This window comes from Lytechinus variegatus, chromosome 1 (genome assembly GCF_018143015.1).
Source record: "Lytechinus variegatus isolate NC3 chromosome 1, Lvar_3.0, whole genome shotgun sequence".
Lineage (NCBI taxonomy): Eukaryota > Metazoa > Echinodermata > Echinoidea > Temnopleuroida > Toxopneustidae > Lytechinus > Lytechinus variegatus.
The window spans coordinates 76484752-76510703 of record NC_054740.1 but is presented as its reverse complement, the minus strand read 5'-3'; the positions used below and the strand labels follow the sequence as shown (position 1 = coordinate 76510703).

The 25952-nt window shown below is 36.2% G+C and overlaps 1 protein-coding gene across 4 annotated transcripts; it reads right to left on the bottom strand.

The window, feature by feature from the left end:
* Window positions 1-161: 161 nt before the first annotated feature.
* Window positions 162-23984, bottom strand: LOC121423449 (mRNA-capping enzyme-like). 4 transcript variants are annotated; one of them, XM_041618791.1, is made up of 16 exons: window positions 23904-23984; window positions 18309-18384; window positions 16597-16810; window positions 13397-13561; window positions 12703-12842; window positions 11927-12015; window positions 11160-11254; window positions 9915-10016; window positions 8254-8380; window positions 7273-7344; window positions 6179-6343; window positions 5747-5818; window positions 3919-4019; window positions 2302-2368; window positions 1618-1744; window positions 162-794 (listed from the first exon to the last, which is right to left on the bottom strand). In XM_041618791.1, exons 1-16 carry the CDS (start codon window positions 23940-23942, stop codon window positions 550-552), a joined length of 1896 nt encoding a protein of 631 aa, XP_041474725.1. In that variant the 5' UTR covers window positions 23943-23984; the 3' UTR covers window positions 162-549. The 4 variants fall into 4 exon arrangements, with proteins under 4 accessions (XP_041474725.1, XP_041474731.1, XP_041474739.1 ...); XM_041618797.1 differs by lacking the exon at window positions 23904-23984 and adding an exon at window positions 23345-23437 and having other exon boundaries at window positions 18309-18409; XM_041618805.1 differs by lacking the exon at window positions 23904-23984 and adding an exon at window positions 23345-23437.
* Between the last annotated feature and the right edge of the window lie 1968 nt (window positions 23985-25952).

Here is a 25952-nt window from a genome sequence, read left to right as displayed (position 1 = left end):
GGCTAGTCTCAAATTTCTTCGACTTGGGTGAATAATGGTATGACTTAAGGTTGACTTGTGTAAGTGCATTTGCATTACTAGATCAATATATTGGATGTCAAATTTTTGATCTCTCAAATGATTCTTCAGATATTCTGTGATTTTACTTATTTTCTTTTGCCTCTGGGATTCCTTTAAAACTTGTGACCTCACAATCTCGTGAAATCAAAGTTAATCCCCTTTGCATACATGATCGGAGTTTGATGTTGATCCATCCAACAAAACAAGCCATTTTCAATAAGGCTCCTACATCAAGTTTAAACTTGTGACCCAAAATGGATCAGATCATCATTCCTACTACATGTATATGCATACATGAGCAAAGTTTGAATTTCATCTGTGAAACGATTGACTAAATATTGCATGAAAACAAACAGATTGCATGATAGCAGGTGATCCAGAAACAATGCCTCCAATAATCATGTATAGTGAAGCAGGGGAATAAAATACTGACTTCTCATTATCAAAATGAGTCCATTTAATAAAAAACAAAGAAGATCTCTTCTATTTTCAGTGATGCAATGGAACTGAAGCAGGAGGAGGCATGAGAGAACTAGATGGCCTGCCTGGTCCACTGGCTCGGGAGGAAGGTGGTTGGCTGTCTGTCCTTTGCTGCTTGGCAGGGGGCCCAGGACTGCTACTGCTGGCACTGTTGTCTGCAGGACGTTTGTTACTGGAAGGTTTGATGGCTTCCTTCTCTATAAAGTTCATCAGGAATTCCTTGGTAACTGGATTTTGAATGCTCTGACACACAGCTGTGAATTCATAAAACCAGATAAACAATAGATAAAGACCTGAATTATACAGCAGCGTGCCTTCCAATAAATGGATTAATTTCTCTTGAGGACTGACCTAATCACAAGCTAATTGTTCCAACAAACTTTTCCAGCTGCTTTTCGCAGATAATTCTCAAATAGATTAAACAAATTTCAATATCAAATTAATTATCTTTAAGCATTTTGTTTAATGCATAGCACAGTCTAATGCTACTGGATTATTTTAAGGTGGTGAGGAAAACTTCTTTCTGCAGCATGGGTACTGGCAATCTATTTTGTGCATATTCACAGGTGAGTGCAAATATCTGTGACAACAGAGTTGAAAAGGGATTTCTTGGCTTTGGAATTATGTAATTTCTTTTATAATACAATCACATTTTAGACACAAGTATTGTAATAGAAAAACATAATAAACATGTAATGACAGATCAGAGATGGAGAACGTGAAATCATGAAATGGGAAATGCATTGTTCTCATGACCTAAAGTTTCTGATTATTGTCACTAATCTAGCTATTGATACTAAGACCTATTGTGCAACAAGAAATAAAAAATCAATACTTTGAATTCCACCTACTCCCCCCCCCCCCACACTGTACATTAATACATCAGTGCATGAATGTTGCAGTCTACTTTTAAAAGATATTGTAACCAAAATTTTTACACTAATTCTTATTTAAATGTTTTCATTACAATTCTTAAAAGTAATATACAGATATTCAGGGATAAAACCAAACAGATATTAGCAATGGATATTAGACCTGCAAGCCAGGCCAAAGAGTGTACAAAATTGTGTAACCTACCAACTGCTGTCTTGTAGCCATTCGGGAAGCTCTTATCTGTTCTTTCTCTCATAAAAACCCATCCTTTCTTATTATCATAGGCACACTCAATGATCTTATTGTCATACTGCTTCAGCTCCTTGTTGATCTGAGTTCAAGCAAACAAGGTTTAGTATTATCAGCATTTGAATAGTGGAAAATGAACTAGCTTTCGATAGGGCAGTGTTTCAACATAAAATCTTGGTTCAATTTTACAGATATCAAATCAAAGTCCTTCCATAAAAAAAAATTCATCCAGCAACAATCACTTCTACAGAAAATTTTGAAAATTATACAAGAATCTAATGTATGTATAAAATAAATTATGTGTCAAATGATTCTGGTAGAGTAATGAGCAAATTCTTTCAATACAGTGATGATTATTCTGCATAATCTGCTTTCAGCTTCTTTTCATCATCATTTTATTATTTGTTGGGCTGGCTTACTATATCTGGATCTATGATTACTTATGAGCACTAACAGTGGACCTTGTTAAAGTATTTTTTTCTCAATATGAAAACTCACTACAACTAGTTCGGATTTAATAGAAAAGACTTCTTACTTTCTTCTGACTACTGAAAGTAAAAATACCATGACCAAAGTCAACTTGATTTACATACATTTAGAAATGATAAAATGAAAAGCATTAATGAAGGTATAACTTACCTTCATTTGCCCAAAGGGTTGCTGTTGACCTCCGACAAAGAGTAGCCCAAGTGTCTCCGGAATACATCTTTAATAACACAAACATACACAATCAATAATTAAAGTGATTGGTTAACATTGGTTTGACTTTAAAAAAATATGAGCTAGAAGGTCACAATTGCGTTCGAAAATAATTATTTAGTGCTTCAAAAATTGAAATATAAAGTGACCGGAAACACCACCTTAATTTCATCCCATACACTTATGTGTACTATTTAGGTGTCTATAAAACGCCTATTTACAAAATCGGGGTTTGCCTTATAGTTTTAGCTTTTCATTCTCAATAATGGTTGTTTTCAGGGTTTATTAATTCTAATACATGCACTTATACACATGTTTCATCTTGGTTTGAGAATTTTTTTAATCGGCTGCTCACAAAGTTAAACATTACCTTTAACAGATGATAATCATATTTGATTATTATTGCATCCACCATATTTTTTATATATGGAACATATTGAATAGTGTAAAGGAATCGTTGATTTAGATATTAAAGATAAATGAAAGTAGTTGCAGTAAACTCTGATTTCACGAGAAAGTGTGTGAAACCAAGCTTAATTGTCACTACATCATCGAGGATCTAGATCTGGTACAGTTACATAAACTGAACTTTCTGAAATCTACGCTGAAAAATGTTCACACTGCATATCACCACACAGATAAGCGCACGTGGGACAGTGTATTATTATTGCTTTGAATGTCGGCCCGACACTTGACCTGAATCCCGTGTTTATTTGCTAATTTCTCAGCAATTACACAATTTCTTCCAGAATCCTTTGGCACATATTTTTTATTCATACAGACACTTTGGTGGTCATTTAATCGGATTCTGTATGAACTCATTTTGAAATTGTTACCACAACTGGAATTTATCTTTGAGGGAGTGTTTACACTAAGCCAGCACCATGTTGAAGTAACGAACCAAGTCAACAATTCGGTGCAATGAGCCCTTTAACTAGCCCAACCAATTATAGCATTCATTGTATTCTGGCATAATAGTCCAATCAATACTTTCCAGGTGTTTCTTGTATTAGAACATTTGAAGAGCAATTATTTGCATTGGGCCTCTTCATTAAATACAAACAGAATGCCCAGAATATGAGTGTACATAAATATACTGAAAGAAGAACACAACTCATCTTACTAATAGTCAAAGTCCCTTGAAAATATGTCATGGCTCCAAAAGTAATGTCTAATACTGCTTATATTGGACATTTCTATACAACTTAAACCGTAGTACTGTTATAATAATAACAATTATAATAATAATATGATAAATTTGTATAGTGCAGCCACTATAAAGATATACTCTTTGGTTACTAATACTGCTTATACTACAAACCAAAAATGATGATATAAATAACCTTATTTTAACTGGGCTATTACACACCAGGATAAACTGCGCAAGACTTGAAAGTCAAAAGTCCGGCACGGTAAAAAGTCTGGCACGGTTAAAAAAAATTTGGAAAAGAACGTAGTGCCGAAATATGTTGGGGGGTCAAAATGACATCCCCCCAAGTCTAATAAGGGTTAAACAATTCCCAAAATACACGTCTTCAATAGTGTTTTGTTACTTACCCTTCTCGTCTGACTGTGGTGACCTTCAACCTGAAGTCAACTGAATTCATACTTGGAGGTTTCCACTTTAGTATTAGGTCACATCTTCCAGGTATGTATGGCTAAGTTCAAATTAAAAAAGTTAATCAATTTAAAAAAATATTACCTAAAATATGAACAGAGAAGAGGGGTGGGAGGTCAGATTTGCTCAAATCTCAAAAAGTCAAGTTTGAACACAGTCTTAATGTATCATACCCAACACCATATCAGCAAATTTCCTGCAAAATTTCTTAATCCAACTAGAAGAAACCAGCATCTCACCAAAGTATAAGTTAATGAGTATGTGATTGCTGGAGAAGACCGATAAATCCCTCCAAGGGGTATAACCAATTTAACATAGAGACAATTAATTATGAATAAAAGCCAGAAAGGTGCCAAGTAAAATGCAAGGGGTATGAACCAAAACATGTTCAAGAGAGCAAATATATCTACATTGAGAATATTTGTCTAAACTTAAAGTTTAAAATCTTTTAAAAATCATGCTTGATGTTGCTTCTCCAGTTTAATACAATATGCAAGCCATTATTATATAAACCGCCAAGGCCTGGTTCCAGTGGCGGCACCAGGATTTTCAAAGTGGGGGGGCAAATGGGGGGCAAAAGAAAATATTGGGGGGGGCAAGGGCAGTCAAAAATTTTTTTTGCATGTGTGGAAAAATCGAGCGCGAAGCGCGAGTTTTAGTGGCCCCAATAAACATTTTTTTGTTACACTTGATATAAACAGAAATTTTTGTAAAATCAGGTAATGCTTAATGGAGCAAAGTTATTGATCAAAACTAGATCATGAACTGAACATTTACATATATGTAATCTTAAGGCGTAGACCTATTCTACTTTTACATTTTTGTATCACATCAGAAAAAATGCATGATCGCATTGTAAAAGACTTCAATATTTAATTTCTGTTCTCTTTTTCATATCTTATTTTTTTCATACATAGGCCTAATAATTTTCTTCCGAAGACAGGAAAGTTTTTAATACACAGGGTAAAGTTTATTTTCAAATATACTATAGTTGGGTGTCTTGTTATGAGAATATAGCCTAATAGATACAGACATTCCCCTCGTGGAAAGGTCGAAAATTTAAGAGGGAGGGGACAGAACACCCATCGCAGATTGCACATCTTTACATAGCCTATTTACTTTTTCACTAAAAACCATGACGGTGACAAATTATGAACGAAGAGTTCAAGGATTCTTATTTGTTAATGAAGCAAATCGATGAGTTTAATCCAAATTTTACATGAGTAGATGCATATTTATTTCAAGGAAGGGGGCAGACTTTGAGTATTTGTCCTCCACGCCCCCCCCCCCCCAAAGAATAAACATTGCTGACGACAGAATACACGCCATGTACTGTAGTTTAACACTTACATTAGCTTGTGTATCACACATTGAAATGTCTGCCTTAATGCAAGATATAACAAGCGATATAAACTTATTACAAACTAATAGTGTGCGAGGAAGCCAACAGCGACTAAGTGAGAAAATTTTCAAGTTTTGAAGAGCAGAAAATGGTATTTTAGAGCACTTCACAGCTGAGCTTGAATATGTAGTACGACAGCATTTACTTATTTACAAATTACTGTATAATTTTCTTTTAAGTCCTCAAAATTTCTGGGGGGGCAACTGGGGGGGCAAAGCTTCTGAGTGGGGGGGCAAATGCCCCCCCATGCCCCCCCTTGGTGCCGCCACTGCCTGGTTCAAAGAGAGTAATGTCCATCTGTAATTAATATTTCCAATATTTCACCATTTTATGAGAAGTTTTGATGACATTAGAATGGGACTTACATCTTTGTGTGGCTGAAAAATAAGTCCATCTGTTTCATGCATCAGTTCCTGGCTGAAACTTCCATCAAGTATCTACATGAAAAGAAAAACCATTGCAAATAAATCAGGTGAAAGAAACATCCTGTAAATTATTGAAAAGGGTTGTTCATGTACAGCGTATCCTGAATGAAATGGTCTGAATAAAAAGGTCTTTTGGTATGAATTGGCTGGAAATATGAAGCCATGGCCAACCCTTTGTGTGGGAGGCACTCCAGCCAACAATGCCAACATATCTGTTCATCAGACCTCTAAAATAAGGATGGATTCTAGATATTTATCATTCACTGACTTAGAAAAATGAAGGAGAAAACTCACAAGGTTCCATATTCTAATATAAATACATTAATGACACATGGGAATATTTTACAGTAACCACTTTCATTTTTTATGTACCTTCTTTGAAGAAGTGATATCCCAGAATGGTTTCTCTCTGATACCAAATGGTTCTTTCATTCTATCGATGCCACCACGCTGTAGCTCAAGCTCCCTAGGTGCGATTATCTCATCATGAATACATCTTCTTCTCCAACCAAAGTCACATTCACCGACTGGTTTGCTCTGTTTGATAGAGATAATGAAAGCAATTCATTCATACTGGTTAGGACATTGTTTTCCTAATCTACCGGTACTTTCTTTTCTTCTCCTCTTCTCTTTCTCTATCTGTTCTGTTTCTTTCTCTCCTTTGGTGATCTAATTATGATAGGTGATATTCTTTTACACTGAAATTTATGAAATGTACGCGAGTTCGAAGGAGATTTTGCTATTTAAAATTATATTTTTAATTTATTATTTATCATTAGTAACATCACAAGCAAGAATTTCCTCAAATTTCATATAAAAACACTTCAATGTGCAATGCTGACCACCTTTAAAGTAAAATAAAACAAAGTAATCTGGGGGTGTTTCACAAAGATTTAAGGATGACGTATTGTCGCACTTAAATGCTGACACGTATCTGAAATACAATGCGCTATCTTATTCATAGATATGCAGTAGTGCACTTCCTCATGACACAGTCTGACCAATGCGGTCAAGCTTTTCATACCGTAAGCAACTTGTTATTAGGGTGCCACTCTAAGTCATACTTAAATCTTTGTGAAATACCTTCCAGGTAGTTGATTGCCATTGCTCAATATTAGGAAGTAAAGGTTCCTTCCCCTTTCACCAGTGGAGAAAAAAAAAACAGGATGTAAACAACAATTACCCTTTCATGGAAGGAAAACATATATAACAGAAAAAGCTTTGTATCAATTCAAAGATTACCAGAGTGTACTAATCTATTGTCATATTTTCACACTTCTAACTAGGATCAACGATAAACAGAGAGGTGAGCTGACTAACAATAGAACAGGATTTATTCTGATACAGTTTTGTTACAACTATTGGTCTGCTGAGAGAGGGGGGGGGGGGGGGGGGAGAACATCTCATCACATGTATGGAACTAAAGGACAATCATTTAGAGTAGCTTATAATCAATGTTAACTTACCCAATACTTGATGATGTCATAGATTAGATACCTTGCATGTGATTTACCATCCACTGTATCAATAATCATCTCCTGTAAGCAAAAAGAATAAAATACAAGTTGGGTGAATTTGAAGAAGACACTACAAAGGAAGGCCGAGAAAGAACAGAAAGCAGTTTCTGGCCAACACCATAAGTAACAAGTGTAATTCTATGGACCTCATATCAAGTTACAGTAATTAGGGTGTTGTGGCTCTGTGGGCAAGTATCTGGACTTTGAACCATAAGGTCTGGGGTTCCATTCCCACCACAGCACTTGTATCCTTTGGCAAGGTATTTATCTACATTTGCCACTCTCAACCCAGGTGTAGTAAATGGGTACCCGGTAGGAAGGAATTCCTTGAATGCTTGATGTGCCTGATCAGGGTAGCCATGCTAAAGCCTGGGTAAAAGTATGCAGCGCTTAGAAACATTTGTATTAAGCACTATATAAATGTTGCATATTATTATTATTATTCAATTTTGATCATGAATTTGAACTCTGAAGAAAATGTCTTTTAAAGAAATTGTGAAATGTTAAGTCACATCATGATCGAATGTATTGAGATATAAACATTGCTTGCGCTTGCTATGGAAAGGCATGTATTAAATAATGCCAACCATCTTTTATGACAGACCAAAGAGAAGATATGACATCAAAATTGCCAATCCCACTTCTTAAGTATGAATTCATTATAAAAAAAAAGGCTATAGATGATGATATTGTGAGATAGCAAAGATAAAAATAGTACAATTAAAACAAATTAATGATGAATTTTGGTAGGGTCATTCATTTTCTTTGAACGCTTGAAAGAGAAAAATGATCCTAGAATGAAATTACATCAGATCAAATAAAATCTATAAAAATTCAACAATATAATCCACTTGCTAAATTGATACTCTTAGTTAACATCCACCCCCTTCTTCCAACAATGAAGAATTACGTGAAACAATCCATACTCACTCCATCGACAAGAGTATCCCGATGTGGCCCCTTGCGATTCGGGAATGAAAGTTGAGGAGCAGAAAAGACAACATGGTCTCTATCAAACAGATACACTTCTCCTGGACCATCTATTAACATCATGTACCTACGAAATTTTCAAAAGTAATTCAAATCACAAAGTTATTGAAGATACCATACATTTCTAACTAATTTCACACTAAAATAAAGGTCAAAATATCTATCAAAATGGGGGTAACCGTTAATAATGAGCACAAGGTGGTTTACAAATGAGTCTTGCCTGATTTCGCAATTAACAAAATATGCAATATGATCTTTTGACCCATAGATGACCTTATCATCCTGAAGAACACACGTGTGGTATTTATTACCCACAGATCATTTGTAGCGAGTCTAAACACAATTAATGCAAATATAAAGAAATAAGAACAAGTCTCTATCAAACAGATACACTTCTCCTGGACCATCTATTAACATCATGTACCTACGAAATTTTCAAAAGTAATTCAAATCACAAAGTTATTTGAAGATACCATACATTTCTAACTAATTTCATACTAAAATAAAGGTCAAAATATCTATCAAAATGGGGGTAACCGTTAATAATGAGCACAAGGTGGTTTACAAATGAGTCTTGCCTGATTTCGCAATTAACAAAATATGCAATATGATCTTTTGACCCATAGATGACCTTATCATCCTGAAGAACACACGTGTGGTATTTATTACCCACAGATCATTTGTAGCGAGTCTAAACACAATTAATGCAAATATAAAGAAATAAGAACAAGTTGAACAAAAACTTGACAAAAATGATGGACATGACCTCATCATTAACACATACATGCATGCGGTATCATTTGTACTAAATGTGAACATAACTCATGTAGGAAAAAAAGAAATGAGAGCAATCTTGACAAAACTTGACCTTCTGACCCTTAGACAACCTTTGACCCCATCTTCCTCAACAACACACATGTAGCATTACCCAGTGATCATTAAAATCATATTGTGGTCAAAACTGATTCAGAAATAACGAAATGAGAACAAGTTACACAAAAACTTCAAAGAAGGAAGGACCTGACCTCATACCATTTGACCTTTTGACCCCAAAATGACCTTTGACCCAACCACTCTCATGAGGTCACATGTGGTATTACCCAAGGATAAACAAAAATACCCAAAAATAAAGAAATGTGAGCAAGTTGAAAAAACATTAACATATTCTAACAGACCAACCAACGGACCAAGAGGAAAAGTGATTACTCCTGTAGGCCTCTGCTGAACTCCATTCAGGCAAGGCAAAAATAAAAGGTACAACGATAATGCATACATGTAAATAAAACTGCAATTATTTGTGTACCACAACTTAAAATATACAGTGGAAACTACTCTGGATTGAGAGACTGACTGAGAGGGCTGTTAGTTTCCATCTGACCACACCACCAGATAGAACATGCAAGATACCTTATTGTTGATTATGATTTGTTTATTATCAATCTTGACATCCTTGAGCATGAAAACTGAATCCCTATCAAGCAATGTTGACACCTCGCCCCCAACCCCAACTCATTTGGCTACAGGAGACGAGCAAAATACATAGAGGTGCAAAATGAAAACAAAACAGATGTGTACTAGTGAGAACAAAGGAGTTTATATACCTGATTCCATCTGCTTTCCAGCTGACCCAATAGTAATTCTTCTTGAGGAAATTGACATTGTTTCTATCCATAGAAACGGGTTGACTACCTGGGAACTCCTGTCTGTGAAACCAAACATCATTGTAGGCTTATGTACAAGTATGATATAAATAATCAAAGCTCATTTCACCCGCTGGCAGTAAAACGAACATTGAAGGCATGTGACTGATTAGCCTGCAACATGTACCTGACTAGTCACTTAGATAAGTGTAAATTTCCTTTTTACAACTTCCCATTTTCTCTCAAGGTAAATGCAAAGAGGAAAATGTCATACACACACAGACAAATGATACTGTGCTGTATGTTAGATGTTCCACCTACAGCTCGGCAACATACTTTGAAATAATCACACAAATATCATTTCAGGATGATCATAATAAAAGCTCTGATATTATTCAGGAATTCATGATCATTACATGTAGATTGAAATTGTGATAACAATTAGAGCGAATGATCTTATAATAAGCTCTTGAGATTCATTGGCCCGAATTCACAAAGCTGGTTTGAAAACCCACGGTTTTATCCATGGTTTATGCAGATTTCCTGTATAGATTACGCTTAATTAACAGCATATCGGGCGCGTGCACAAAAATTCCAATGCTGATGCGCGCTTTTGTCACAGTGCGCCAAATTGACGCCTGTTACCATGGTTAGATATGCTATTTTATTCATGAGTCCACTGTTTGAAGAGAGGACTCATGAATAAAAACAGTGGACTCATTAATAAATAGCGTGGATAACCACGGCAATATGCGGTAAAATAAGCGTAATTCATACATGAAATCTGCATAAACCATGGACTCAACCGTGGGTTTTCAAAACCACCTTTTGTGAATTCGGGCCATTGAGTTTCATTTTGGTTATCCATCACTGATGGATATGAGATGGTATATCATCATAACCAAGCTTTGCACAAGCCATATTCCAACAGAACTGACCAGCATGCAGATGTTGTGTCAAACAGTGTATACATAACAAGCCAATATTTCAATTGCTCAATCAACTCCTGAAAACACACCCAAAAAATGCATACCGGTACTCCAAGGTGAAAGGTGAACCTGTGTGCTATATAAGAAGCCACCATTATTATTTATTATCATTAGGAATGCCTTCTTTCATGGCAATGTATGTTGAAATGTATATAATCTCATCCCAAGTATGGATTTTTAATCACCTGTAACTAAAAAGGAGCATCAGGAATCTTACCTTCTCCATCCAACCATTTTTTCCACTTTTCTTCTCAGATGGTTGGCTTTCTGGAAATCTGTGACAACTCGAACTCCCTCGACACCTTCCATAAACTATTTTTTTAAAGACAAAATAAAAGAATTAACCTCAAAACATTTCATTATCCGGTTTCTTTAACACTTAAGTTTTACTGCTCAGGGAGTCACAGACATAAAGCATGCCATATAAATATTTAAGTGACAATACAAGGTAGTGTAAAAAGAGAAGAATATGGATATTTGCAAGTTTTCAAGAATGGATTGACAATGAACTCCTAATTAATTAATTCATGCATCTTCCAATTTCTAAAGGAATACACAGTTGCACTGTAGCCTTTGGTGGTGACCTGTGATGCTGCCAGTTTCATGGGAAGTGGTTTGTGTTGAAAACAGATAATTGGGAAAATTGTCTATTTCATTTGATCATAAAACAAGGATATTACACACATGACATAAGTTTATATCTAAAAGCTCAATTGTGTCATGAAATTGGGCCAAATAGTGTGTAAAGGTTGCAAACTTTGGTACAACCCAAGAATTTGACAAACTGCATTACAGATTTATTGCAAAATGTTGGGTGGGGGAGGGGCTTGACTAAGCCCACCCACAGTCTTATTAGGGGTTAGGCTCCATGACACTTTGAACATAATAAGTCAAGATGATTTTGATTTGCTATTGTGAAAATTATCAAATGATACATAATTTCAGATTTCTCAAAGGGAAAAACTTATTGTTTTTGTAACTAACCTGTTTATCATGTTGGCTTTTACTTTTGCCTCCTCCTCCCTGTTTCTTTGAAGAACCTCCTGTTTCATCATCATCCCTGTCATCAGCTCCTACAATGTAAACAAGTAAATGTAAATAAATAAATATTGGGTGAATGTTTTCACTTTTTGTTCAGTGATTGTGTCAACAAATAGGTTTTTTCTGAATAGCAAATGCAACACATCTTGGGTTTTTTCCAGCATTTTCTGTAATTCAGAGAAAATTAAATAAGACAATCAACAGCAGTTGTGGCATGCACCAATAATGCAGCAATAAAAGACGAGTCATAAGCTGACGCAGTTTCGTCTTTTGGAAATCGAGTTTCATTGGTTATCAATAATTATATAACACTGGCACACGTCTGTAAGATTACCACACATACACACACTCACACTTCATCTCAACAGAATATGCAACTGAGATAAGTTCTCTGGAACAGTAATGTCAATAGTGATTCAGTTATGTACATCATCACCAGCTAAATATAGTTTCAAATTTAAAATCAGAATAAACTGTTGCTATCCTGTTAATTACTCTTGAATTGCTTTCATAAATCAAATGAATGTGGGGGCACAGTACAGATAGGGCAATTCCATGAAAAAAAAGAAATTAACCTTTTTGTATGTCTGGACCCATTTTTTTTCTCCATTTTACTTCATTTCATTTTCTATGATAATTTATTTTGTTATACTATTACCTGAATCCTAAATGTTGTATTAAAAATGCCCACCAGTAAACTGTGATAATGTTTAACTCACCAACACACCAGTCAGGTAGGTCAGGAGGGGGTGGCGCTTCTGACACATCACCATAGCGATGAAAAAGTTCTTGGATATAGTCTCCTTTGTAAATTCCTGGAGGCCTGCCCTGAGCAAACAAACTTACTGCTGCATCCACACTGAAGAAAAAATAAAAAGTTAATGACTGTTTCCATGAAGTATCTTTTAAGGAAAAGTTATATTTGGGCACACCAATATTATATGTTGCCACTTTAATGTACTGAAAATGATCATAGTGATCATAGAACAGACACTCTTTGCAAATCATAAGTTAGGAAAGTTGTCGGATCTGACAACTTGTTGGACAAATGTGTTAATAATAGGCTCCAAAGGTGACTATTATACCTTTGTTATGGCAAGAGGGAATCCACATTCATGGCTTTATCCTCCCTTCATATACACAGTTGTCTACACTTTGATCCTTAAATCCCCTTGGAACAACCACGAAATAAACTTGAGCATCTGCCTATGCCTGTTTTCACACTCCTCCCTATACACAAAGCCCAGATTATACATGATCATCACTGTCATCCTCATTTAAATTCATCTACTCCATCCCACAGATATCTGATGAGGCATCCCTGAATTAATAAATCTCACAATAAATGCATTAAAAAAAGAATGCGAAAAAAAGGAAAATGAGGTGTGTATAAATTTCACTGGCTGAACCTACCTCCAGTCCAAGTTTTCTACCAGGTAGGCACAGATAAGGAAACCAGTCCTGTTAAATCCATGAGTACAATGAACACCTATGATCTGATCAGGATTCTTGCCTACGAATGTGCCACAGATCTGGATGAAAAGAGATGTCTGTTCTCGGGATGGGCATTCACCACGCCTGTGGGGGAAAAAAAATAAATTTTTTAAAACCTGGATCTTGGGTTATGGAACAGACCTACCTAGAGTCACAAATGAAGAGCTTTTAAAGCATTTAACCCTATCTAGGCTGGGGGGGGCCTCGGAGGCCCCCCCTCAAGGAGTCGCGCGATATTTTCGCCGCGCAAATTTGTTTGACCGCGCTGCTCGCTGACTTTTTACTTTCAAGTCTTGCGCAACTTTTGAGACCAATTTTTCGTCACCCGGGTACGCGGTTCCGAAGTTACGCAATGTTATGTAAGTGCATGTCAGACCAAAAATTGCTCAAAAACGTGATTTCGTGAACAAAGTCAATCTAAATTGTGTTTTCAACCAAAAATCATAAATGTATGATTATTTTTAGTTTTGCTGGCCTAAATATATGTATTTTATGCTGTTTATGATCTTAGAAGAGTCCCCAACGAATTTCATTGAAAAAAGAATGAAAAACGAAAGGTCCAAAAAACAAAGAAATACATAAGAATACGCAAAAAACACTATAAAACATAAGAAATTGATCATCTGATATCACAATTTCTTTCATGTACACTTGCTAAGAACATCACAAAGTTTCTATGCCAAACATTAGAAAATTTTGAGCTTTACTTATGGAGTTAGAGGAAAAAGTATGATTTCGCATACTAATTACGCATAAATTAGCATAATTACGTAATAATGCAGGGCTCGACACTAGCGGCGGTCCGACGGTCCCAGACCAGTAAAAATCGCTTTCGGGCTAGTAGATTTTCAGAAATAAGAAGATTTACTGGTCCGACATGACCAGTAAAAAATATCATTGTCGGGCCAGTAATTTTTCCCAAAATAGCAAGATTTTAAGGGTCCATCTTTAAGGGTCCGACAAGACCAGTAATTAAAACCATTGTGCAAATAACTTTTCCAGAAATGGTCAAATTCACTGCAAACAATTTCCCCCCGACAAATTCTGTCATTCACACACAGAATACACACAGAATGAATCGCACGTAAGTGTTACTAGAGTAGATACAGTGTACATGTAGCCAGCCACACAACCTACGTGGTAAATTCTCTACTGGCTGCGCGAACGAAACTTGGCTAAACTCTGGCAGAAATCTCTCACAGAACTGTCAAAATTCACGGTTCATACTTATGAAAGGCTCTTATAATGTCCATATTTCCTAAAAATTGGAGTAACTCTTTCATTTGTAAGCAGTAAAAGGAGAAATTTTCACTTCTGTTTGGTTCAAACAGATCGGGTTTCGGGTGATATCGTCTGAATACAGATGAGCCCCACATATCCATTTATGTGTGTGTTGATACACTTGGTTTCTGACTTTCTTTCTTAGCTATTTTAGTTGAGCCAAAAAGATACTGATGAATTATTTATGATGATAGTTTTAGCTTTCTTCCTCTGTTTTCTTCCTATATTTCTTTCCTTCTTTCTTTTCAATCTTTCTTTGTTTCTTCCCTCTCTTCTTTCATTTTTTTTTTACCGTCTTTCTTTTTTATTTTCCCTTTGTTCTTTAATTCGTTCTTTCATTCTTTCTAGCCTTATAAAAAATATGTTTTCTCTATTTCTTTTTTTTTCTCTCTCTCTCTTTCTTTCTTCCTTCGTTCTTTTCTTCCTTCCTTTCTTTCTTTCTTGATATTTTTCTTTTCTTAATTCCTGAGTCCATCCATCCTTTTTTTATATTTTATCTCTTCTCTTCTTCCTTTCTTTCCTTCCTTCTTTTTACCCTTTTCTTTCCTTCATTCTTTGTTACTTTCTTTGTTTCTTTCTTCCTTCCATCCATCATTTATTTACCCTTTCTTGTTTGTACTTTTATTTCTTCATTATTTCAGCCCTCTCTTTCATTCATTCATTCATTCCTTCCTTTCTTCTGTCTTGTTCTTTCCTTTTCCCTTTGTTAAATCTATCCTTTTATACCTCTCCTTTCTTTTTTTGACTGCTTGCTTCCTTTCTCTCCTTTATTCTTTCATTCCTTTACCATATTTTGTATTGCTTCTTCTTTTTTTCCTTTACTACTTTCTGGATTTATTCTTTCTTTCTTTCTGTATTGCTTGCTTCATTTCTTTCCTTCATTTCTTTTTTTTTCTTTTCTCTCTTTCTTATTTTTGTTCCTTCTTTATTCCTTCCTTCCTTTTCTTCTTTAGTTCTTTCTTTTTTTCCTTCCTTCACATGTATCCTTTCTTTACCTTTTCTTTTTTCCTTCCTTCCTTGTTTTCTTTTATTCTTTCTTTTCCTTCCTCCCTTCCTTCCTTTCTTCTTTCTTTCTTTTCCTTCATTCCTTCTTTTTATTTGGGGGGGGGCAACGAAAGGCTAGAAAAATAAACTTGCACCTTTTTTTAATGTTTTCATTTTTTTGGGACCAGTAGATTTTAGGTTCGGACCAGTAAAAATTTGAAAAACTGGGTATCAACTGGTCCGACATGAATAGGTTGGACCAGTAGAAAAAATGGGTTAGTGTGGAGCCCTGAATAATGATTCGCATGAAATAAATTACTATGCAATTTTGTAGATTATATCCCAGACAACCTGCATGCAAATTTTGGCGCGATCGCGCGGTAGACGGCCGAGATCTTAGGGGGGCCTGGGAGGCCCCTCCCCGGCCATATGAACTCCCTAGATAGGGTTAAATAGAAAACACATGTCCTTATTAACCAATCATTAGCCTACAATGGGGACTGTATTTTAATTTGGGGGAGATCATCAATTGCAGTTTTAATAAAATAGGCCAAAAGTCTAGGCAATCTCTTAATCTGTGCTGATATAACATTTATTCTTCAGAATGATGGATTGAATCTTTGTACATATGTTTTAATCCATGGGCATACATGGAGTTATCGGGGTCATGGTTCCTCAATTCAAATTACAATCTAACATGTATATCAAAACTTTTCTTCTATCCCACTCCCAAAATATATAATTAACACAACTGTCAAGTCAAGAAATTAATAACTAATAAATCACAAATGTGACAAAAATTGACAAAAAAAAACTTAAATGAAATGTGAGGTAAAAACATATAATAGACTGACCCCTTGCACTGCAGCTTGAAGTGTCTTGCATCATTTCGTTCAATTTCTTCCTTGTCATAGAATCGATGTGTATTGGTGAGATCAATGACTAGTCCAAGTTTGACCTGCCTAGATGTCATGTAGGCAAACAGCATAGACACATCAAAGCGGTTCTCTTCTGGGATGTTGTCATTGTATGTTGGACCAAGTGGAGTCTTGAAAGGAAGAAACTTTCCTGTTAAAAGAAAAAAAAGAATTTATATCAGGTAGTATCTTAATATATTCTCCATTGCCATTGTTCATTTATAGGACTGCATCTCCTTTCTTGAATCACTGTACCAAACATTTCAAGAGCTATATTTTAGTTAGGTCTTATTCTTAATCTACCAGTTCAAAGAAAATCCATCCAAATGACTCTACAAGGTCAAGTCCAAATCCTGGCAGCCTCATCTACATGTGAATCATTTAAAGCTTTGCAAAAACCACTTAAATTACTATTTAAAAAAAAATATTTCAAGAGAGCTGCCAACCTTTAAAAGTAAAAAGTAGTAATCCAGAAGCTCAAAAGTCATAATTTCATATAAGCCATGCGGTATCAATTTTTTTGAAGAGGTAATTTAAGGAACATATTCCTTAAGAAATGAATCCTTTCTTTTTAGGCTAAGATTCAAGATTCAGAATCATCTCTGGTACTCTCTGTTTTGCGTAAATCTATGATAAATCCAAGTGAAAAAACCCACAAGATCGAGTCGATATTTAAACATGAGAAGATATCATTCTGAGGGATGTAACAAAGATACTCGATCATGCGAATAATGAGAATTATTGGCTACCTTCAGACAAGTTCACCACTGCCCAATATATTACCTTAAATGTTAACATATTATTTGACCTCAAATGAGTAATAATTAGGGTCAAAAGCATATTGGCATAATTTGACATGAAAATCCTAATAATTATGACTTTTTTTTAATAGTTGACAGCTCTACAAGAACTTAAGAACTTGAGATTTTGATGTAGCTGCAGCTATTCGGTCACTCTCACTGATGTAGGGTAAACTTCTTCTTTGCTATGCAGTGAAGACAGACCTGAATTAACAGGAATGGCTTTTTATCTCACGTGAAAGATCAGAGGGAAATGGAAAAAATATGCAAGGCTCATTTACTAGTATTTGAATATAATCTGTTCATCATGCAAGCCCTCAGGGCTATTAAAGACAATAAAATTTTGGACAACATCAATTTGACAAAACTTGGATTGTCATCTACTTTGGATAGTTGCTGTTCTCATCAAACCTAGGTCCTAGACTCTTCTTAACAAATGTCATGATTGCTAACCCCCCCCCCCCCCTTCCAATCTTGTTTATTTACCTAGTTAGTCTACTGCTTCCTAGACAAGACATGCCAGTGCCACTAACATGTACATGTACATTATATAAACACCCTTCAGTCATGGTTACAAAGCGCTCCATGCAATGAATGATTGATTTCTCATTGCATGATATTTAAGATAGGCCTAAAGGAAATAACATTGGCACAAAAAATATAACTGATTCTTGTAACAAACATAAGGTGGGTGGATGACTCCACTTCCTCCCTCTTTCAAGATAGGCCTGCTTTACCCGATAACTTCTCAATTTGCCTACAAACTAAAAAAAACAAAATTGAGAACCTTTACCAACAAGTGATCTTAGATTTTGGAGCATGGTGATGACGTGTACATTTGTAGATTACCTGCAATCAAGGTTCCTTTGCGAGGACAGTTCAACCAACGCTCTGGTACAGCCATTCTGAAGTCACTCTTGCCAGTCTTTCACACAAATTATCACAGAATTCTTGTATGGAATAAAAAAAAAAGGTTTGCATGTATTATTTCTAAGTTATTAAGACTTTTAATGCACTTTGTTTATTCAAGGGAACGTGAACAAGGATTATGCAAAGATTATTATTAAATGAACAGCTAGCGATGAACATCGTATTTGAATACTATAGCATGGAAACACAATATCCACCCCATGTAACACCTGTCCACAAGAGTTGCACATGCCAGTAACGGTAGGATAGCTCCACTCTATAGTCCAGATCTATGTCAAAAAGCATTTGACCACACAATAATTTACCATCCAAGTTAACAACTATGCTTATTGGTTATACGTGTACTGTATATGGGCACTTTCACTCATCTGTGTAATACGAGGCGGACATATGTTCTCAAAAATGGGGCAGAATGGGGTCGAAATAGCACTCAAAATATACTTATCTCAATTTATATGGATGAAGGTCTTTTTTTTTCAATCTTTACAGAAGGAGAACGAATGAGACAGAACTTTTCCTTTTTTAAGGGTCCAGTTTGTGCCTCAACGTCAGGATTCTGTGTCTTAGGATAGACCTTCATCCTTGATTACTCTTATGTACGAGTTTCATGAATCAGATCCATAAACTTTCAAAGTTATGATGGTAATTTAACAGATACACCCAATTCGGCCAAAGTTCATTGACCTTTGACCTTGGTCATGTGACCTGAAACTCAAACAGGATGATCAGTGATACTTGATTACTCTAATGTCCAAGTTTAATGAACTAGACCAATAAACTTTCAAAGTTATGATGGTAATTCAACAGATACCCCCGATTCGGCCAAAGTTCATTGACCCTAAATGATCTTTGACCTTAATCATGAGACCTGAAACTTGCACAAAATTTTCAGTGATGCTTGATTACTATTATGTCCAAGTTTCATGAATCAGATCCATAAACTTTCAAAGTTATGATGGGAATTCAACAGATATCCCCAATTCGGCCAAAGTTCATTGACCCTAAATGACCTTTGACCTTGGTCATGTGACGTGAAACTCATGCAGGATGTTCAGTGATACTTGATTAACCTTATGTCCAAGTTTCATGAACTAGGTCCATATATTTTCTAAGTTATGATGACATTTCAAAAACTTAACCTCAGGTTAAGATTTCGATGTTGAATCCTCCAACATGGTCTAAGTTCATTGACCCTAAATGACTTTTGACCTTGGTCATGTGACATGAAACTCTAATAGGATGTTCAGTAATACTTGATTAACCTTATGGCCAAGTTTTATTAACTAGGTCCATATACTTTCTAAGTTATGACGTCATTTCAAAAACTTAACCTCAGGTTAAGATTTGATGTTGACGCCGCCGCCGCCGTCGGAAAAGCGGCGCCTATAGTCTCACTTTGCTTCGCAGGTGAGACAAAAACAATTTCGGCAAAATTTCTGCATATTTATATTTTGTAGGTATTTATGGTGAAACTTTGGTGAATTTTATTGGAATAATGTGTTTGACATGATCAAATTCATGAAAAGTTTTCGGTAATTTATACGATCCACTACCATATGTCAATTTTTTTTAAAAAAGACATCATCATCATGACATGGATTCCTCAAGACTAACTCTGTACATCATGATAGAAGTCTTGAGGTCTCCAAATCAAAAATTGAGCTTGGACAATCGGGAAAGTGCCCGGGGGGGGGGGGGCCACTTCCATTCACGAGTGGATACCATGCGCGACCATGGGGTCTCGAAAAGCACCCTAAACACGTAATTTCCATATTCTGAAAATGCACCCCTTAACAAGTATCGGCATGTGAAACCCTACCCTTAACAAGTATTGGAAACAAAACGATACTCTTAACAAATATTCCCTGAAATGAACCCCTAAACAAGTACAGGAATGTTTTATTGTTACGGGTCCTTCGGTCGTCGGCTTACCTTATTTGGTTTAGTACGACCCCACCTACATGTACACCTCGCGCAAATCGGACTCTAAATACGAAGTGTTGGGGCAAAAAGGACATCCTTTATAAAACATTTTAGGCCTAATTTTGTTTTATCATCCCCGCAAATTCAACCCTAAATACGTAATCTTCCTAGCGAATTAGATACCCTTTTTTCATTATTTTTTTTGTGTGTTTTTGACACCCTATTCATGTTACGTACGTAACGTGCCCTGTCGTGAAAAAGACATCCTTTTTACGTGTTTTTTTGGTCGCGCATGGTATCCACTCGTCAATGTAAGTGGCCCCCCCCCCCCGGGGAAAAGTGTTACTGTTAAAAATAATTCACTCTACCAGTACCAGTCCGTACGTCGACTTGGCTCCTGTGCAATTCGATATATTGCAACAAGGAATCGTGATATCCCCGTTCAATAAACGTGCATAAGAATCGCATGCATTAGTACCGTAGTATCCTCCCGCATACATTCGTAATTCCGAAGCTTCGTAATTCCGAAGGTTCGGTTATTCCGAAGGTTCGTATTTCCGAAGGTTCGTATTTCCGAAGGTTCGTAATTCCGAAGGTTCGTCAATCCGAAAACGAAATAAGGTTCGTAATTCCGAAGGTTCGTCAATCCGAAAACGAAATAAGGTTCGTAATTCCGAAGGTTCGTTAATCCGAAAACGAAATAAGGTTCGTAATTCCGAAGGTTCGTTAATCCGAAAACGAAATAAGGTTCGTAATTCCGAAGGTTCGTTAATCCGAAAATAAAATAAGGTTCGTTAATCCGAAAACGAAATAAGGTTCGTTAATCCGAAAATTGAATAAGGTTCGTATTTCCGAAAATGAAAATTATTCATTTTGGTAACAAACACGGATAATAATAATAATAGCTGGGAGAACAGTTTTCAGAACTGAAGTGGCTTCCCTGGGTAAATAATATCATTTTTATAATTTTAGGCCTACATGAAATTTCCAAAAGTTTGAGCACGTGATTCGCTGGCAACATCTCACAAGGATGCCCTTTTAACAGTAATTGACCAAATAGGCGAATTTTACATTTTCCCCCAAACCGCTTGCTCGCTACGCTCGCAGAAATGAACGTAAATACATAACTTACCAATCAGAGATCACTTAAAAATTTTTGCTCAACTTAATTACTACAAAACACACAACCTTTTTACACAGATGATAATCTTATGGCGAAAATATCCGTTTGCACCAAAATGCCCCTATTGGCCCCTTTTTTGGCTCCCCCAAAGGAAAATACGTTCCGCCGCCACTGGTTGAAACACGCATCGTCTTCATGGCTAACTGCAAAAGGTTTTTAAAATGTCCTCTTTAAATCAGGTCAGAGCTTATATATAAAATTTCTGTTCGCGCTTCTTGCTCGCAGTTATTATCTAGTTACATAGGCATCTCGTTTTGAAGATCACAAAAATATTGCCCATCATTTAAAAAAAATATAGCTCGCGCTCGCATTATTTAAAAAGGGTTTATCATGTTATTACATATTTACTTTATTTTATAAGTATAAAGCTAATTATTGACTGTTAGGACTACCCTTTCAAAAAAAAAAAACAAATTAAACTTTAAGCTGCCGATCGAGGAAAATATGGCTGAAAAAATGCCCCCCCCCCATATGACAAAAGTTGGATCCGCCGGGAGGGAGGCAGGGCGCACTTGCACCCCAAAAATGAAATAAAAAACCGGAAATGCATATTTTTCCAAAAATGGGAAAGATCCTTTTTCAAAAATAAATATGCTGTTTTTCATGTTTTCGAAATAAAATACTTTTTTATTAAAGTTAAGTTTTCAGGCTGGAATATTGCAAATTTTCAGCTTGCGCTTCGAACTCTCAGTTATTCGATTGGTGAAATAATCCTAAAGAGGTCACTAAATTCTTTCTTTAAGATTCCTTTTCTGGTCAGTATGTTTAAGCTCGCGTTTTGCGCTCGTGTTAATTCTTTAGTTAGATGTACATCTCTTAGTGACAGTAGAAATCTGCTCGCATTTTTAAAAACTTATTTCCATTTTGATTGAAATTCCCTAAAGTTTTAGCTTGTGATTCACGCTCGCAACACCTCGCAATAATGCCATTTAAAGAATAATTGACCCCCAAAACGAGTTTTATAACTTCACCTTTGATTTTTTTCACCAAGCCGCTCGCTCATTATACTCTCTCCTGAAAAATAAAGGCTAAATATACATTTGGCCATAATAAGAAGTCATTTAAAAAAAGTTTTTTAGATAATCTTAAGGTGAAAATATCACCAAAGTGCCCATTTTGACGTATGAGTTTCATTTTTTGGCTTTACCCCCCAAACGAAAATTCGTTTGGCCGCCCTTGCCTTCCCATCCTCATAACAATTGAACGGCAAGTGTCCACCACCCCCCCCCCCTTGCCTCTGCCTCTGCTTTCCCGGTTTTCATTTTCGGATTAACGAACCTTATTTTGTTTTCGGATTAACGAACCTTATTTCGTTTTCGGATTAACGAACCTTATTTCGTTTTCGGATTAACGAACCTTCGGAAAAACGAACCTTATTTCGTTTTCGGATTATCGAACCTTCGGAAAAACGAACCTTATTTCGTTTTCGGATTAACGAACCTTCGGAACAACGAACCCTATTTCGTTTTCGGATTATCGAACCTTCGGAACAACGAACCTTATTTCGTTTTCGGATTATCGAACCTTCGGAATAACGAACCGTCGGAATAACGCCACAAATGTTCGGATTAACGAACCCTTTTTCGTTTTCGGATTAACGAACATCGAGGTATAGGCAATTTACGTGTTTCGGAATTACGAACCTTCGGAATAAAGAACCTTCGGAATTACGAAGCTTCGGAATTACGAAGTGTAACCGTATCCTCCTGTGGCTATGGCTTGCGTGCGATCCAAGCACTAACGATAAATCCACTTATCTCTACATGAATAAAAACCAAGAACAGACAGGATCCTACGATATCATTTAGGATATATAAGAAGCATATCAATAAACTCTTTCAATACATACCGGTACCAGAATAGTATTATTAGACCGCGTTTTGTGGCAAGACCATGATTGACGTGAATTCGCTCCAACTAGAAATCATTCTTTACGGTATCGGCGAGTCGCAATTAAAAAAAAAATAACCGTGCATGTATGCAGCGCACAAGCGGGGGGGGGGGATCCAAAATATGGGGTTCTGCCGGGCAGAACTTATTTCTGATAATGTAGAAAAGGTTTTGCCCCCTCAGACCCCGTTTATAAATTACCAATAGGTAATGTTATGATAGACATTTTAAACGGCATACAGCTGATTTGAGTATAAATAGAATGAAACAGAATTTCATGAGATCGATCGAGTGTTTATAATAATAAGTCGATACATTTTGAAATTTGTTTAATTTCACGAAACATGCATAATCAGCATATCAAAATATTGTTTACATGTCCATATCCAAATAGATTAGAAGCAATTGCAGATCAGGTCTTTAGCAATTGCGAAACATGCTTCGCAAAGAAACTAGAGCTGTACATTAACTTATTTTTCCCGGCTCGATTTGGGTAATGACCTCCTTTTACAACTTACCAGATGGGAAACTGAAGAAGCTACAAAATGCAGCTGCATGAATTATGACTTCATCCAGCAGATACATCACTCCGGTCTTAGGGCATATTTTTTGCTCTTGAGGGCCGCGCGTTCTTCCAATTACTTGTTTTGGTTTTCCATAAATTATTGTTAAAAGAACTTCCCCTATAACTTATAAGGCCATGGGTGCCGATCACGGGGGGATGGGGGGATATCGCATCGCATACATTCGTAATTCCGAAGCTTCGTAATTCCGAAGGTTCGGTTATTCCGAAGGTTCGTATTTCCGAAGGTTCGAAATTCCGAAGATTCGTAATTCCGAAGGTTCGTCAATCCGAAAACGAAATAAGGTTCGTAATTCCGAAGGTTCGTTAATCCGAAAACGAAATAAGGTTCGTAATTCCGAAGGTTCGTTAATCCGAAAACAAAATAAGGTTCGTAATTCCGAAGGTTCGTTAATCCGAAAACGAAATAAGGTTCGTAATTCCGAAGGTTCGTTAATCCGAAAACGAAATAAGGTTCGTTAATCCGAAAACGAAATAAGGTTCGTTAATCCGAAAATTAAATAAGGTTCGTATTTCCGAAAATGAAAATAATTCATTTTGGTAACAAAAACGATGTTGTCATTACAAGATTACACGATATTATGCAATGATAGTAATAACGATCGATGATACATGCGTGTGTTGGGGCCAAAGCATGTATTTCATTAAGAATATCTAGGCGCCCTGATCAAGCATAGGCTAATTTCGATTTTATCTGAGCAATTGCTGCCTATAAGCAAATGGTTTAATTAAAGATGCAGGGGATCAAGTGTGTTGGAAGCGTGCGAGCAACCTCTAGATAATAGGATTTGTATTGGAGGGGATGTCATTTTTAATAACAGCTTCTGCTGGTAATAAAAATAAAAATAATACTAATAATGATCCTTGTGAGATGTTGAAAGCGAATCACAAGCTCAAACTAGTAGACATTTCATGTAACAAGACGTGAAGTGAGCATTCGGAGCATTTTTTGTAATCGTGAGAAAGATGTGTATCTTTCTAAAGAATTAATGCGAGGGCGAGCTGTAATTTGTTTATATATTGACCTGGGGCCCGTTGCATGAAACTTTTTACCTGAGAAAACTCAGGTTGTTTTTACAGGAGTTTTTGCCCTGTGCTAAAGTCAGTGGCGGAAATCAGACTAACCTTAGTTTTCATTTTTTACCAGAGTTTTCTCAGGTAAAAAGTTTTATGCAACAGGCTTCAGAAAGTAATCTTTTAAGGACTGCATTTAGTGACTCATGAATAGAATATATATCTTACGAACTAAATAATGAGAGCGCGAACCGCAAGCTTAAAATTTGTGATATTCCAACCTGAAAACTGGACATTTCATACTTCTTTTTTGTAACCAGGAATAGAATGAGTTCCTCAATGAACAATACTTGATGCGAGCGAGAAACGTGAGCCAAATTTTTCCGATTTTCCAACCTGAAAACTGGACATTCTAAGCATTCTTGTAAAAAAAAATAATAATAGCTGGGAGAATAGTTTTCAGAACTGAAGTGGCTTCCCTGGGTAAATAATATCTATATCAATATTATCATTCTAGGCCCACATGAAATTTCCAAAAGTTTGAGCACGTGATTCGCTCGCAACATCTCACAAGGATGCCTTTTTAACAGTAATTGACCAAAAAGGTGAATTTTACATCTTCAGATTTGACTTTTTCCCCCAAACCGCTTGCTCTCTACGCTCGCAGAAATGAAACGTAAATATATAACTTTAGTGATCACTTAAAAAAATTGTGCTCAATTTAGTTACTACAAAACACACAACCTCTTTACACAGATGATAATCTAATGGTGAAAATATCCGTTTGCACCAAATTGCCCCTATTGGCCCCTTTTTTTTTGCTTTGCCCCCCCCCCCAAAAAAAAAAAACGTTCCGCCGCCATTGGTTAAAACACGCATCGTCTTCATGGCTAACTGCAAAAAGTTCTTAAAATGTCCCCTTTCGATAAGGTCGGGAGGGAGGCAGGGGGCATCAAAAATGAAATAAAAA